Below are 13,650 nucleotides of genomic sequence, written 5' to 3' on the forward strand. Positions count from 1 at the left end.
GAATTCAGATGGTGTGCACCAGCCCTGCTGGTGAGGAATGACCTAGGTCATCCTTGTGGAGAAGACGTGGAGCAGACTGCATGAAGAGGGAGGGAGGGAACCTTTGTTGGGATTACAAGTGCTCTTCTTAGCCCAGCAGTTCCACTTGTGTCCATTGATCCTATAGCTAATCGACACCTGTAAATAAGTGTACAACTAGCTGATCGCTTTATGTCTAACTGTAGGAGGCTCCTGAAGAATGACAGTAATCTGACTATGAACAGCAATAGTCATGCCTATTCAGTGGGATTCTCTACAACCTTTTCCAAGTAGCCTGGAGTATGACAGTGCACGCCTTTAACCTCAGCATCGAGGAGGCAGATGCATGGCAAACCAACAAACAAAAGTAATATGTTAATAAATTGTAAAAGCTCCACAGTATTGTAGGCCTGTATACCCCAAAGTATACCTAAATGAAAAGTAAGGCAGCTGCACTTAGTTTACTAATTTCCTTTTGTGGAAAAATGTGTTTCTCCCTCTTTCCAATATTCAAACACTGGAAAAAAACATAAATTACTAAGTACCTAGTAGGGGAAGCTGGTTTTAAATAACCAGAAGCAAGCACTTTCTTACTGTTCACACTTCAGTCCTTTTTTTGTTGGGGGTTCATTGTTGCTGTCTACTGCTGGAAACTGAGCCCTTGGCCTTGCTGGTGGGAAGCATTTGCTTAACTACTTAGTTACACCTACACCCATATGAGTTGTCATGTATAAGGACTAATACAATACAGGCAACAGAAACACACACACAAGCCCCACCAATAGAGACCTGAGTTTTCCCAGTGTCAAGGTCAGGATAGAGATGGCTGGGAACTAACAGTAGAAGTTGGCTCCCGCTGTTCCTTTTCATTCCAAGAAGCAGTCAGTAATGAGCACCCTGCTCTGTACTCGGCATTGCCTCTGCTCCTTGTGTTTCTCTTGGGTTTCTTGTTTTGTCTTTTTTTTTTTTTTTTTTTTTTTTTTTGCGAAGGTATAATCGATACAGTCGCATGAACATTTGTGTACTTCAAACCATCAACAGTCTCAGGAGCACAGCCTTTTCAAAGTTCTGTCATGTCCCTTTGTCCTTTCTCCCAACATATGTCTTCTCACCCACAAGCAGCCACTCATCTGTTTGCTGTCACTAGATAGTTTTTTCCTTCTTTAAGACAGTAACAGGACTGAGGTGTAGCTCAGTGGTTAAGTGCTTGCCTGGCATGCATTAACCCCACTGGGGTGGGGCAGGAAGCATTAACAATAAAAAGGACAAGAAGAATGTCGTGTTCATGGGACCACACAGTGAACACTTTTGCTTCCTTTTACACAGAACTGCACTTTGAAGCTCCGTTGTGCTAACCTTGTACTAATGTGCCACTAGCTCATTGTGTGTGTGTGTGTGTGTGTGTGTGTGTGTGTGTGTGTGTGTGTGTGTTGCTGGGCATTTTTCTATTGTAGGCCTGTTACTGTATTACTTTGTTCATTTATTGATAGGCTGTCAATTTTAGTTTAGTTAGATTTCAGTTGTTATAATTAAAATCTTTTGTGCCCCTGTCCCCACCCCAAGGCATGGAGGGCAGAGTGCTTGATTTATTCGTAAGTAGTGTGACTGACGTACGGGACATGCTGTTTAATTTGTTAAGCTTTTAGGAATTTTGAACATCTTTCCATGAATGTTGGCAGCTGCTGGCTGGGTCTGCATTTTAGGTGCCCCAGCTTGTGTAGTGTCGAGGAGAGGCTAGACTACAGGTAGAAAGAGAAGACAAAACCTGGTTTTCAAGTAAGTGCTGGACGTGAGATACTGAGCATGACGGTTTGCCAGATCCTGCTGATAGGCTTCTCCACATTCAGAGTGTTTGACCTGTTTTGCTACATTAAAGCGAAGCTAGGTATGTAACACTGCACAGGAAGGCTCTCAGCACCACTTAGATGTTAGCTGATGGGGAAAAGGCTTGCCGGCCTCTGTGTACAGGCAGGTTGCTATGGTGTCTGAATTCTAGAACCTCAGATCCATTGAGTTGTGAGTCAGTTTTGTTGGATGACCTTAGTCAGCTTTCTTTTTCCTGTGTAACTCTCAGTTTCCTCATTGGTAAAATGAGGGTAATACTAAGTTCAGTGTGGATGACTCACTGTGAACATTCACATCAGAACGGTGTAAGTCAGACCTGCACTCAGAAGGCATTCGCTTCACCTGTGCTTCTCAGATGCTCAGCTTTGGTTTTGCTGGGCATTTTCCCTGCTCTTGGAAATTGGTACAACTGATGGAGCTTGGGTTTTGCTTTGTGTGGCAAGATAAACCTGGTACGGATTGTATGTGAACTGCAAGCTGTATGTCCCCAAACCTTAGGCATTGAAAGTTCTTTCTTTCAGTAAGAAATGTGTGTAATGCCAGGTAGTGGTGGCACATGGCTTTAATCCCACCAACTCAGGAGGCAGAAGCAAGCAGATCTTTGTGAGTTCAAAGCCAGCCTGGTCTACAAAGTTCTAGGACAGCCAGGGCTACACAGAGAAATCCTGTCTTGGAAAACCAAAAAGGAAAACGTTAAAAAAAAAAAAAAAAAAAGAAGGGGGGGGGGGGGAAAAAAATAGGAGAGAGAGAGAGAGAGAGAGAGAAGAGAAAGGAATGTGTGTAGGACTTTGGTTTTCTTCTGTTTAAGTGTGCACAAGACTCACAGGAAACTCACTGTTGGCTTGTGAAGTTCATGTTAGTAAGGGAAATTCAGCTTTTAAAGTTGAGGAAAAGTAACTTATATGTGGTATAAATGACAGTCTGGAATGTGAGTCAGGAGGAAGGGGTGGATGAACAGGAGTTAGCTTTACATGCTGGGCTCTCCTCTTGCTCTCTGTCTCTTCTAATCCCTCCTCTCCTTTAAATGTTTTCATGTTTTTACTGTTTATATATTTTCCCTTTCTCAAATTCATGACCTTTTTTTAATAGTTTCACATATATTATGTATAGTTCCATATATGTGTGTGTATATATGAGTAAATATGTACATACAGCCTGCTGAGTTCATCCACTGTTGCTCGGTTGTGTATGTGCTTAAGGCTGGCCATGGTATTGGATAAGCATCAGGGGCTCTCCCTGGAGACTCGCAGCTCCTTCTCTTGATCATTGTTAATTACTTGTGTCTCTTCATCTAGAGGAGGCCCAGTTAGATTTCCTCCATCCACACTGGCGTGTCTACTGGTGTTATCACGGTTAAGGCTTGTTAGGGAGCCATGCTGTTGAGGTACTACAGTTCTGCAGCACACATCCTGGTTCTCTGATTCTTAAAATCTTTCCACTCCAACCCCAGTGGAGGCACTCCAGAGTCATTTGCTTTTTGTAATGCTGTTTTTTGATGTGAGGTGGGACCTACACTGTCCCTTATTTATAAGGATATGTATTTAGAATGCAGTTAGAGAATATGGTGGTTTGGGAAAGTAGCAGCAGTAGGCTCTCCTCAGTTTCATGGCCTCTCTGGCCGCAGGTAGTTGGCTAGGTTTACAGTATCAGACAGAAATTCACTATTGAATGGGTATTAAGTCCAATCAGACAGCTCTTGGTTACCACCAGACTTGGTCTGTGACCCATCTCTCTAGACCCACATTTGATGTTTTTGTATTATCTCACAGTCCCTCCATGTCCTTAAGTTTTAATCTTTCATATTCTTTGTTCACACGTCCGTTCCTCTAGTTCCTGACTGTCTGTCTTCCCGTGCTCCGTGCTACCTGTAAGGCTTTCCCTGGGCTTTCTCATTGGGTTAGTGGGGTTTTCAATTCCATCTTTATTTACTTGGGTTCTCTTCAGTACCAGCAGTCTTCTCTTGTCTCCCGATGTTTGTGTTTCCTTGAGCATCACTTTGTTGCTATTCTCCTGAAGTTCATTGAGCTATTTGTGTCTTCATTAAGCTCCTTGAATTCTTGGATGAAGTTCATGGTTATTATTTTAAGTTCTGTGCCTTAGGGTTCATCTAGGTAATTCTCATTGGAGAGTATTTCTTCTGTAGGACTGGTAAACCCAGAGCTTATATACCATCTTGGCCTTTTGTATTGTTTGTGTTTTGTGATGAGACCTGGACATGTGGACTTCTTTCCTTGGCTGTGTGTCTAGTGTGAGATTCTGAGTGGAAGTTTGGTTCGGTTTGGTTGTTGTCCATACAATGTATGGGGAAGTAGTTGGTCAGTTTTCAGATACTACTCAGTGTTGATTTGGGGTGGAGGAACAGGGATGGTTTCAATTCAGTGTTAGTAAAAATCCATGTGAATGGGACAAAGGATTCAACCTGCTTGGGCTGCTGTGCACGCTGTGCTATCCAGAGCTACGACTGGGAGTCTGGGGATAATGGGGCTAGGACAAGGGTCTTGGACACTAGCTAAATTAGCACAGAGTACAGGCCGTACAGCAAGGCCTGAGGGCTGGGGACAGCACAAATGGACAGAGTTATAGTGCTAAGTGCTGCATGTTGTTTCGTAAACTATTAGAAATCATTACGTTTCCAAAAGAATTATAAATTTTTAAAAATCTAACATAGTTATTCATCTTTGCCTAGGGATAGAGAAATAGATCACTCAACAAAATCAAACAAAAAATGATGTGCTGTAATTAGTGCTTGCATAACATTGCAGGTTTAGCAAATAGGCATTTAGAAAAAAATCCAAGTATAAACTTGATTTTCTCTTTTAGAGGTTCAGCTGTTTTATATTTAAACAGAATTTAAAGAGTCTCTTAAACACTAGCTGCTTTCTTTTTAATTTCTTACTACATTTTGTGTATGGGGACTGTACCACAGTTACCTGTAGGGTCGGACAACAACTTTCAGGAGTCATTTTTCTCTTTTCACCATGCATGTTCTAGGACTGAACTCCAGTCATCAGGCTTAGCAAATGTCTGTGCTCACTGAGCCGCCCATAGTCCTTGAGACCATTGCCAAAGAGAAGAGGCACCACAAGCCTGTGGATTTTATCAAAGTAAAACTCATGTTTTATAGCAGTTGAGGTTTAAAGATTAATCTGGTATAATTTGGTATAAAGTTGAGTTGGCTTAAAAGATTGATTCTATTTTGATGATATGCTGAAGAACCAAATATAGTGACAAGAATTCTCATACAAGTCTTTTATGTAAAAATAATTTAAATTCTTACCTGGGTCTTTCATTCATTCTATTGCTTCTTAAAATTAGTGAGATATGCTTTATAGCCCTTTATGATGTATATTAATACTAAATTAGCAAAAAAAAAAAACAGTAACTAATTACCTAAGGAATTTTGCAAAATAGATCAAAACAAGGTCACCTATTTAATGTAGGATACATACATATTCTAATCTTAATTTTTAATATATTAATTTCAGCAGAGCCCAGCAGATTTTTAGGTGGTAAAAGTGTTCTGTACATGTCATTGTTCATTTGTCTCACATAGTTAGGTGTCTAACAATAGGGGTGAAGCCTGAACTGTGTGCTCTGGGTGATGTATAGAAGCAGCAGTTGGAACCATCTGCTCTGGGGCTGGGCAGTGTGGAGGCCGTGTGCTGCGGGCCAGTGGTGTGAGCGCTCTGCACTTGCTGAGCATTTCTGCTGTGAGATCGTTACAGTTTTTAAAGATCGAAATGACAGCAGAGTAAACTCTTCAGCTAGAGTCTATAATGTACATTGTTCTCAAAGATTTGTAAAAAGACTTGGTATTCTGTCTGTATTATGAGAAATTTGTTTGTTTTTATACTTTACATAATTGCTTGTCCTTATGATTTTTTTTTTTTTTTGAGACGAAGTCTTATTATATAGCCCTAGCTGGCCTGGAATTCTCAGTGTACACTCAATTGGCCTTAAACTCATAGAGAATGACTTGCCTCTGCCTCCCAAATGTAGGGATTAAAGGTCTATGCCAGCATGCCCAGTTGGTTATTTAATTTATATGTGAATTCTTAGGTAGATACCAATAATTTTTAGAGGAGTCTCTTTTTAAACCCTCTTAAACTTGTTCATAAAGTTATCTTTTTACCATAACCTGCTCATAAAGACAGTTTTGTGCCAGTAAATTACCATAAATATATTTGTAAAGATAATATACTTTAAAATGTTATTTCAAATTTACTTTTTAAATATTGAGAAAAAGTATTTGGATCTCAGAAAATAAAGACAGGAACCCAAGACTTCAATGGATTACATTGCTGTTTTGATTTTTTGCAGAGTCACACTCTTATAACTCAGGGTGGCCTGAAACTCAAAACAATTCTCCTGCCTCAGCATCCCAAATGCTGAAGGTCGTAAGTGTGATGCACAGCCCCCAACTTGAACTGTTCCATTTTTTGAGAGAATTGCCAGTCCCTTGCTCATCGCCATGTGCACAGAGAAGTGAGGAAGTGAGCTCCGGGTTTAGATTTGGATGCAGAGGCAGAGGTCTGTCTCCAGCCTCCGTCACTGCCGTCAGCTAGGCTCAGTTGAACTCATCCTGTGCACAAAGCGCAGGCTCAGTGTGGAATGCCTGTACGTAGCTGCCTGTAGGAGTCTAGCTGTTTCTGCCATCTCTCTGTGTACTGATTTCAAGTAACTGTGCATCAACATCTACCTTCCATGTTGCTCTTTCACTAAAAAAAGCTGACCTGTTTCACTATCGTTGCTTTTTATTGTTGTTGTTTTGTTTTGTTTTTTATATTCAGTTCTTCTGGATCTGCCTCAGTCTTGACACACAGCAGCTCTGGAAATAGCTTAAAACGCCCAGACACCACAGAGTCACTGAATTCCTCCATGTCCAATGGCACAAGTGATGCTGGTGAGGAGCCTCTGAGAATTTTGTCTTCTTAGAAATGTTTGCGATACTGACAGGGCACCTTCAGTCAATCCAGAGCCAGCCTAAGACGAGCTGTTCTGTTGTAGATCTTTTTGACTCACATGATGACAGAGATGATGATGGGGAGGCGGGGTCAGTGGAGGAGCACAAGAGCGTTATCATGCACCTCTTATCACAAGTCAGGCTTGGGATGGACCTCACAAAGGTAAGAACCAGAGCTGCATTCCCTTCATGGCATGCCTGAGCTGAGTGGGTGGCTGAGTGCTCACAGGTGAGCGGAGTGATCCTGCGTGTGTTTCACTTGCCTCCTGTGTAGTGTGCACGGAGATGAGTGAACTAAGCATTTCTGTGGCTGAGTGAAAGGCAGTGCCCAGAGATGACAGTGGGTGGGCTGTATGGACTAAGAACGGAGATCAGTTTGCAGTAAGAGAGATCCTTGGCAGCCTCACCGTATTTAGATTCATGCCCCCCAGCATTATATACTTATTTAAAATTAAAACTTTGGAGTCTGATAGGATCCATACTAATTTAGGCTAGTACCTGTCACACTCCGGTTTTGTGTTTCCATCTAGGTGGAGGGGACTGTTGTCCCCCTCCACCACCTTCATGTCTTACTTTCTGTGTCACCTCTATTTTAGCCTTACTGTCCTCTAAGAAGCAACTTGATAAATTCTTAGCTCTGCCTTCTTCCTGGTTCCCCAAACAGCACATGTTTTCTGTGATGTTTGTCATATTTCATTAAGTGCTGGTGTCACAGGGACAGTTGAGGCTTGCACAGAGGAACATGGAAGTGTTCAGAACCCCTCTAAAGTTCTGCATCTGCTGGGCAGGCAGTGGGCATTCTGATCTGGGACGTCTTGGGAAATGGTTCTGTAAATTGTATCTGGGGGCCTGTGGTGGGTGTGACGGGAGGATGAGAGCTCTCATCAGTGCAGAGTCTGGCTCTCCTGGAATTTGATCCTCAGGAGTCAAATGTCTGTTTTGCAGGTAGTTCTTCCAACATTTATTCTCGAGAGAAGATCTCTGTTAGAAATGTACGCAGACTTTTTCGCACATCCAGACCTGTTCGTGAGGTAACTGAGCATAATGGGTTGTAATCTTTAAAGGCGGTGCTGCTTGGTAGCTTTCTGTGCAGGTAGCATAGCTGGGCCCCTCTGTATCTTCTGTTGGGGTAGTTGAATCTTCTGAAGGCATGCTGCTATTTATGTGGCTGAGGGGTTAGTAGGCCGTCAAGTGAGTCACCTATGGAACTTCTTTAGAGTCTATTCATAGGTAAGCAACTAGAATTTAAAAGGGCAAGGCTGTGAACTTATTTGAAATTCACTTAATCTTGTTCAGGAAACCTTTCTAAAGCACCTATCATTTGGCAGGTACTTGTTACAACCTGAAGAAAGGAGAAGTTTGAAAGTCCAATTACAGACTGACTCATGAGCTGTAATGTAATATAAAGCCTATGGTCTGAGCTGCTTGCACAGAGAAAGAAAGCACACCAGAGAGAGGTTGACAAGGGTTCATTGCTCTTCACAAGCAGCAGGCAAACCGTCTTAGCATGAAATATGGAAGTTGATGTTCTCTGACTACATCCTTTGTTTGGGAGACTCAAAGCTTTCTGAAGCCAAATGCACGTCACTGAGGCTTCATAGTAGATGAACATACTAGCTAACAACAGAAGGGTGGTGAGAGGGGAGCCAGTGTGACATGTAAGAGAACCATGTAACCAGTTCTTAAAGTGCAGAAATGTTAAACACCTATGGTAGTGATAAATCTAATATATGATTGACAGATGAGGCCCATTGGTATTACTGTCAAGTGCTTCATGACAGGAGCTTTTATTTATGGAAATTTAAAGTTTATTTTCCTCAGAGGAGCCACCTTAGAATTTAAGAGTACAAATAAAATCTGAGTAAATCAGATAAAACAGAATATTAGAAATGCATGATTAACTCCAAAAGGAAGGAAGAGGAAATACTGAGTCAAGGACAAAGGGAACAGGTAGAAGATAATCCCAGGTAACCGGTCAGCAACCTCCAAACATAGGTAGAATACATCCTCTGTCAGAGAAGATAGCAGTTACTGACCTAGATTAAAAAATAAAAAGCAAAATGTATCATTATACTACTTGAATACTGCTTACTTAAAACTAAGCGGCCAGGATTGAAGGTGTTGCTCGGTGGTAGGGTGCAGACCCAACAAGTGTGAGGCCCTTGCTTTTTTGATCTCTAGTATTGCAGACAATTAGGTAACATTTCAGCACCCAGGGCTGAGGAGATCACTTAGTGAGTAGAGTTCTTGCTGTACAAGCACCAGGTCCCAGGTTCAAGCACTCAGACAAAGCAGCAGGGCATGCTCACATGTGCCTTGGCCCCAGTGCTGTGGGGACAGAGAAGGGAGTGGTCAGGGCTTGCCGGCTGCTAGCTTATGTTATATCCAAGTCTACTTAGACACTTTATCTCAAAGATGAGGCAGAGAGTAATAGAGAAGGACACCTGTCATCCTCCTCTGGCCTGTAGAACTGCTCCTAGGTCCACATATCTGCACACTTGTCTGTATGCACCACATACATATTTATCTCTCACACACAAACACCTCAGAAAAGGGGAAATTACCATATGTCTTAGTCTCTGTTCTGTTGCAGTGAAGAGACACTGTGACCAAGGCAACACTTTTAAATTATTTAATTGGGTGCTTGCTTACAGTTTCAGATGGTTATTCCATTATTATCGTGGCAGAGAGTATAGTGGCAGGCAGGCAGGTAGGCAGTCATTTGCTGGGAAAGTAGCTAAGAGCTTTACATCCTAATCTGTAGGCAGTAACAGAGACAGAGACTGGGCCTAGTGTAGGCTTTCCTGAACAGTTATCGACTGGGGACTAAGCTTTCAAGCATATGAGCCTGTTGGAGGCATTCTTCTTCAAACCACCACACCATGCAGAGCACTGAGCACAGCAGAGTTGCTCTAGCTGTTTTAGTATCAAAGGAACAAAGAAGATAAATGTCCTGTAGCCCCAAAGTAAGCACCAGGCCAGCTTGGACCAAAGAATGAGACTGTCTCAAAACAAACAAGAACTATAACCAGAGATAATTTGTAATGATAAAAGAATGAATTTATCAAGGAAAATACAATATATATACATATATACGTATACATGTATATACATATATATATAAAATACTTTCTCTTGATAACTTTTATTTTGTATATATGTGTATTTATGTATACATATATACTTACACATACAGCTTCCAGACAGATGCAACAGGCCTGGAGTGTAGCCCAGTAGTGAGGTGATTCCCTTAGTCTGTGTAAAGCCCTCACATGATTGCCAGACCACCCCCATAGCAAAATAAACAAGAACAACCGCAAGGAGAAGAAAGTCAGCCAGTCCCTCCAGAGCTGACTGGAGAGCCATCCCAAGAAATCAGTAAAGGCTAGAGAGATCTCCATGGTTGAGAATACTGGTTGCTCTTCCAGAAGACTCAGGTTTAGTTCCCAGAACCCAGACATCTGTAGCTCAGTCATCTGTAGCTCCAGTTTCAAGGGATCCAGCACCCTCTTCTGGCCTCCGCTGGGCCCAGGCATGCATGTGGTGCACAGACATAAATGCAGGCAAACCACCAATACATAAAATTTACAAAGAAAACCAGCCTATAGAATATCTGAACAAATTAAAAGTAATTAGTATTATGGTTTTTGACCATAAAAGAATTAAATAGCAGGAATGTGGTGGCACAAGCTACCTACAGTACCAGACTCAAAAGAACTAGACAAGAGAATTAAACTCAAAGCCAATATGGCCACATACTAAAACCTCTCTCAAAACCAAGCAATGATTAGATTATTGGTTGGCAGTTTGGGATGTAGAAAGTCTCTCTGTCTGAAGCAGCACACTAGACTTGCATGAAGTCCTGGAACAAGCCAAAAAAAGATGTGGCTCCAGAAACAAGCAGCAGTATTTACCTCAGGAGGGCATGTAGCATGCAGAGGGAGCTGGGGATGATGGAGATATTGTGTTCTAATTGGGTGACAATTAGCTAAGTGGATATACATCTGCTAGAGTCTTCTAACCAAACCCTGAGGTGAATGTGTTAGCTGTGTATGTTGTCCCTTGGTGTCAAACTGGAGTTGGTATCCACAGTATGGTACGTGGCTCAAGGTAGATCATTCAGTGTGCTTCCTGCCAAAAAGTGGAACTTGACGTTTGTCCTTGCCTCTTCCAGCATTAGTGATCAGAAGGATCCCAGGGACCGAATGGTTCAGGTTGTGAAGTGGTACCTCTCGGCCTTCCATGCAGGAAGGAGAGGATCGGTGGCCAAAAAGCCGTACAATCCTATTTTGGGTGAGATCTTTCAGTGTCACTGGACGTTGCCGAATGATACTGAAGAGAACGCAGTGAGTTCCCCCCCCACCTCTGTGCCTCTGTGCCTGTGTGCCTGTGTGTGTGTGTGTGTGTCTGTCTGTCTGTCTTGTCTGTCTGTCTGTCTGTCTGTCTGTCTGTCTGTCTGTCTGTCTTTATCTCTGTGGATGAGAATGTGCCATAAACATGTGTGGTCAGAGGACAGCACTCAGGAGGCAGTTCTATGTTGGTCACGAGAGTGGCCTTGAGTCCCCAGACTTAGCAGCAGACAACTTTACCAGTGGAGCCTTCTGGGTGGCCCAGTGTTATGGTTTTCAATTATTTCACACTGTGAAATAATTTAAGATTCACTTTATCAGGATTCAATAAAGATGAAAGCAGTGATCTCAGTTCACTGTGCAGAGAATATTGTTGGCGAGTGTTTTCTGTAAGCGGTGGGAGGGTGAAGAGCAGCATGACTTGGGGTGGGCATTAAGTCAGATTGTGACAGCCTTTACACCATAACCATACATTTGTGGCTTATTGGGGTCTCTGTTCTGCTTTGAGAAATGATCATTGTAATGATTTTTATAAAAACTAAATTTGGAACCAGACACTTAAAGAGGTATTGTAGAAGACCTCTGCTGTTTGTAGCTACATGTGTGGGGTGGAGTTGATGGGCGAGTAGTGGATGTCGGGAAGCGGAGACGGTCAGAGGTGTGTCCTTGTGCCCGTGCATCAGCAGCTCCTTTGCTGGCAGAGGAAGGATAAGCCAGGATGAACTGAGACTGTTGGACGTGTGAATGGAGCTTTCAGAGTGAAACTGAGGATGGAGAGAGTTTAGTGTGCTTGGATGCTGAGGAGGAGGCTGTGTCAGAGAACAGTCAGCTGGAGAAGGCTGGCCTGGAACTGACCTAGAACTCTGATGTCTGTTTGTTTATTTATTGGTGTGGGGAGGGTGCATGGCAGATATGGGGGTCAGAAGACAATTTTGTGGATTCTCTTCATTTTTACATGAGTATTAGGAATAGATCAGGTTTCCAGTAGGTGTCTTTACCTGTTGAACCATCTCCCTGGTCTGGGGCTCTATTTAGAGTTGTTTTGCCGACAGAGACCAACAACAAAGAATGTAGAGCCATATAGCTTCTAGGCATAAAAATGAAAAAGTCCCCAGTCCATAGTGCCTGGTCCAAAATAATCTTGTGGAAAATGTGACTCTGTATCTTATTTCCAAGAAGCATATTAATATGTAGTCCTTACTGAAAGCAGAGGTGCAGTGTTCCATGCATACAAGGATAGCTGTGCCAGGCCTGGCTTTATAGCCTCCCTCATATTAGGTCCGTGAGCCTTCAAGAATCTTAGTGTAGTCAGGGAAACTACAAGCCCCTAACTGTCAGCAGTTAAGTGCTGTAATGGAAATGTGTGTGTGTCCAGGAGAGACAAGAGATGCTGCTTATTAGATTCTGCATCGTCCTGTTTTATTGAAAAAGTTTTAAAATTGATGTTACAATTGCTTCCAGGAGCTCGTTTCAGAGGGGCCGGTTCCCTGGGTTTCTAAGAACAGTGTAACATTTGTGGCTGAGCAAGTTTCCCATCATCCGCCCAGTAAGTTACAGGTTTTCTACAACCTTCAGTCTTAAATTGTCAGCCAGTGCACAACAGCCAGGTCAAATGACTTGTCTCTTGAGTGCTGTCCTTCTTGTTATCTGAACTGGAAACTAATCAAAGAGACTCAGCATCACTGACTGCATAGAAGGAAGGGGGTTGGGAACTAACACTTAGCCACCTTACCCATGGCAACTTGGAGACCATTAGTTTGTAGGTTTTGCACAGTTATTCCAGACACGGTTGAGAGGATATATATATCCTCAACATTTTTGTTCAATGTAACATTAAGAGTAGAAATATTAAGCCAGGCAACAGTGGTGCACACCTTTAGTCTCAGCACTTGGGAGGCAGAGGCAAGGGGATCTCTGGGAGTTTGAGACCAGTGTGGTCTACATAGGGAGTGCCAGGACAACCAGAGAGACAGTAGGGAGATCTTGTCAAGAAACAAAAAAGAGTAGAGATATTGGAGGGGGTCCAGATTGAGGGGAGGGGGCGCATGAGCATCCTTGAGGAGCAGGACAGGTGGCCTTTTACATTTTAAACCTGCTAGAGTTGTCATAACCTCCTGTCCACTGGCCCTCTGTGCTTGCTTTGGGAAGAGGGTAAAAGATACACATCTAACATGATGGAAGGCTCTTCTGTGGAGCCAGTGAGTTTGGAGCAGTGACTAAGAAAACACTTTCTTTTCAGTTTCAGCCTTTTATGCTGAGTGTTTTAACAAGAAGATACAATTCAATGCTCATATCTGGACTAAATCAAAATTCCTTGGGATGTCCATTGGGGTACACAACATAGGTCAGGGTAAGTGTGTGATAGTATGGATTCTAGCATGTGCTAGAATTCTAGCATGTGCTGGACACTCAAGAAAAAATGTACCCTGAAAGTCAGGCTGGGTGTCATAATTACATGTAAACACATGAATTTGG

At 42.6% G+C, this 13,650-nt stretch overlaps 1 protein-coding gene across 6 annotated transcripts in view; it reads left to right on the forward strand.

Moving 5' to 3' along the window:
- Osbpl9 (oxysterol binding protein like 9) overlaps positions 1-13,650 on the forward strand; it is a 139,840-nt gene that overhangs the window by 121,653 nt on the left and 4,537 nt on the right. For all 6 annotated transcript variants that reach the window (XM_028787649.1, XM_028787656.1, XM_028787682.1 and 3 more), the window contains 6 exons: positions 6,654-6,766; positions 6,871-6,989; positions 7,772-7,857; positions 11,001-11,172; positions 12,637-12,721; positions 13,415-13,525. In XM_028787649.1, coding sequence (XP_028643482.1) covers positions 6,654-6,766; positions 6,871-6,989; positions 7,772-7,857; positions 11,001-11,172; positions 12,637-12,721; positions 13,415-13,525 — 686 coding nt within the window. The remainder of the gene's footprint in view (positions 1-6,653; positions 6,767-6,870; positions 6,990-7,771; positions 7,858-11,000; positions 11,173-12,636; positions 12,722-13,414; positions 13,526-13,650) is intronic.

Source organism: Grammomys surdaster, unplaced genomic scaffold (genome assembly GCF_004785775.1).
Source record: "Grammomys surdaster isolate TR1022 unplaced genomic scaffold, NIH_TR_1.0 100, whole genome shotgun sequence".
Lineage (NCBI taxonomy): Eukaryota > Metazoa > Chordata > Mammalia > Rodentia > Muridae > Grammomys > Grammomys surdaster.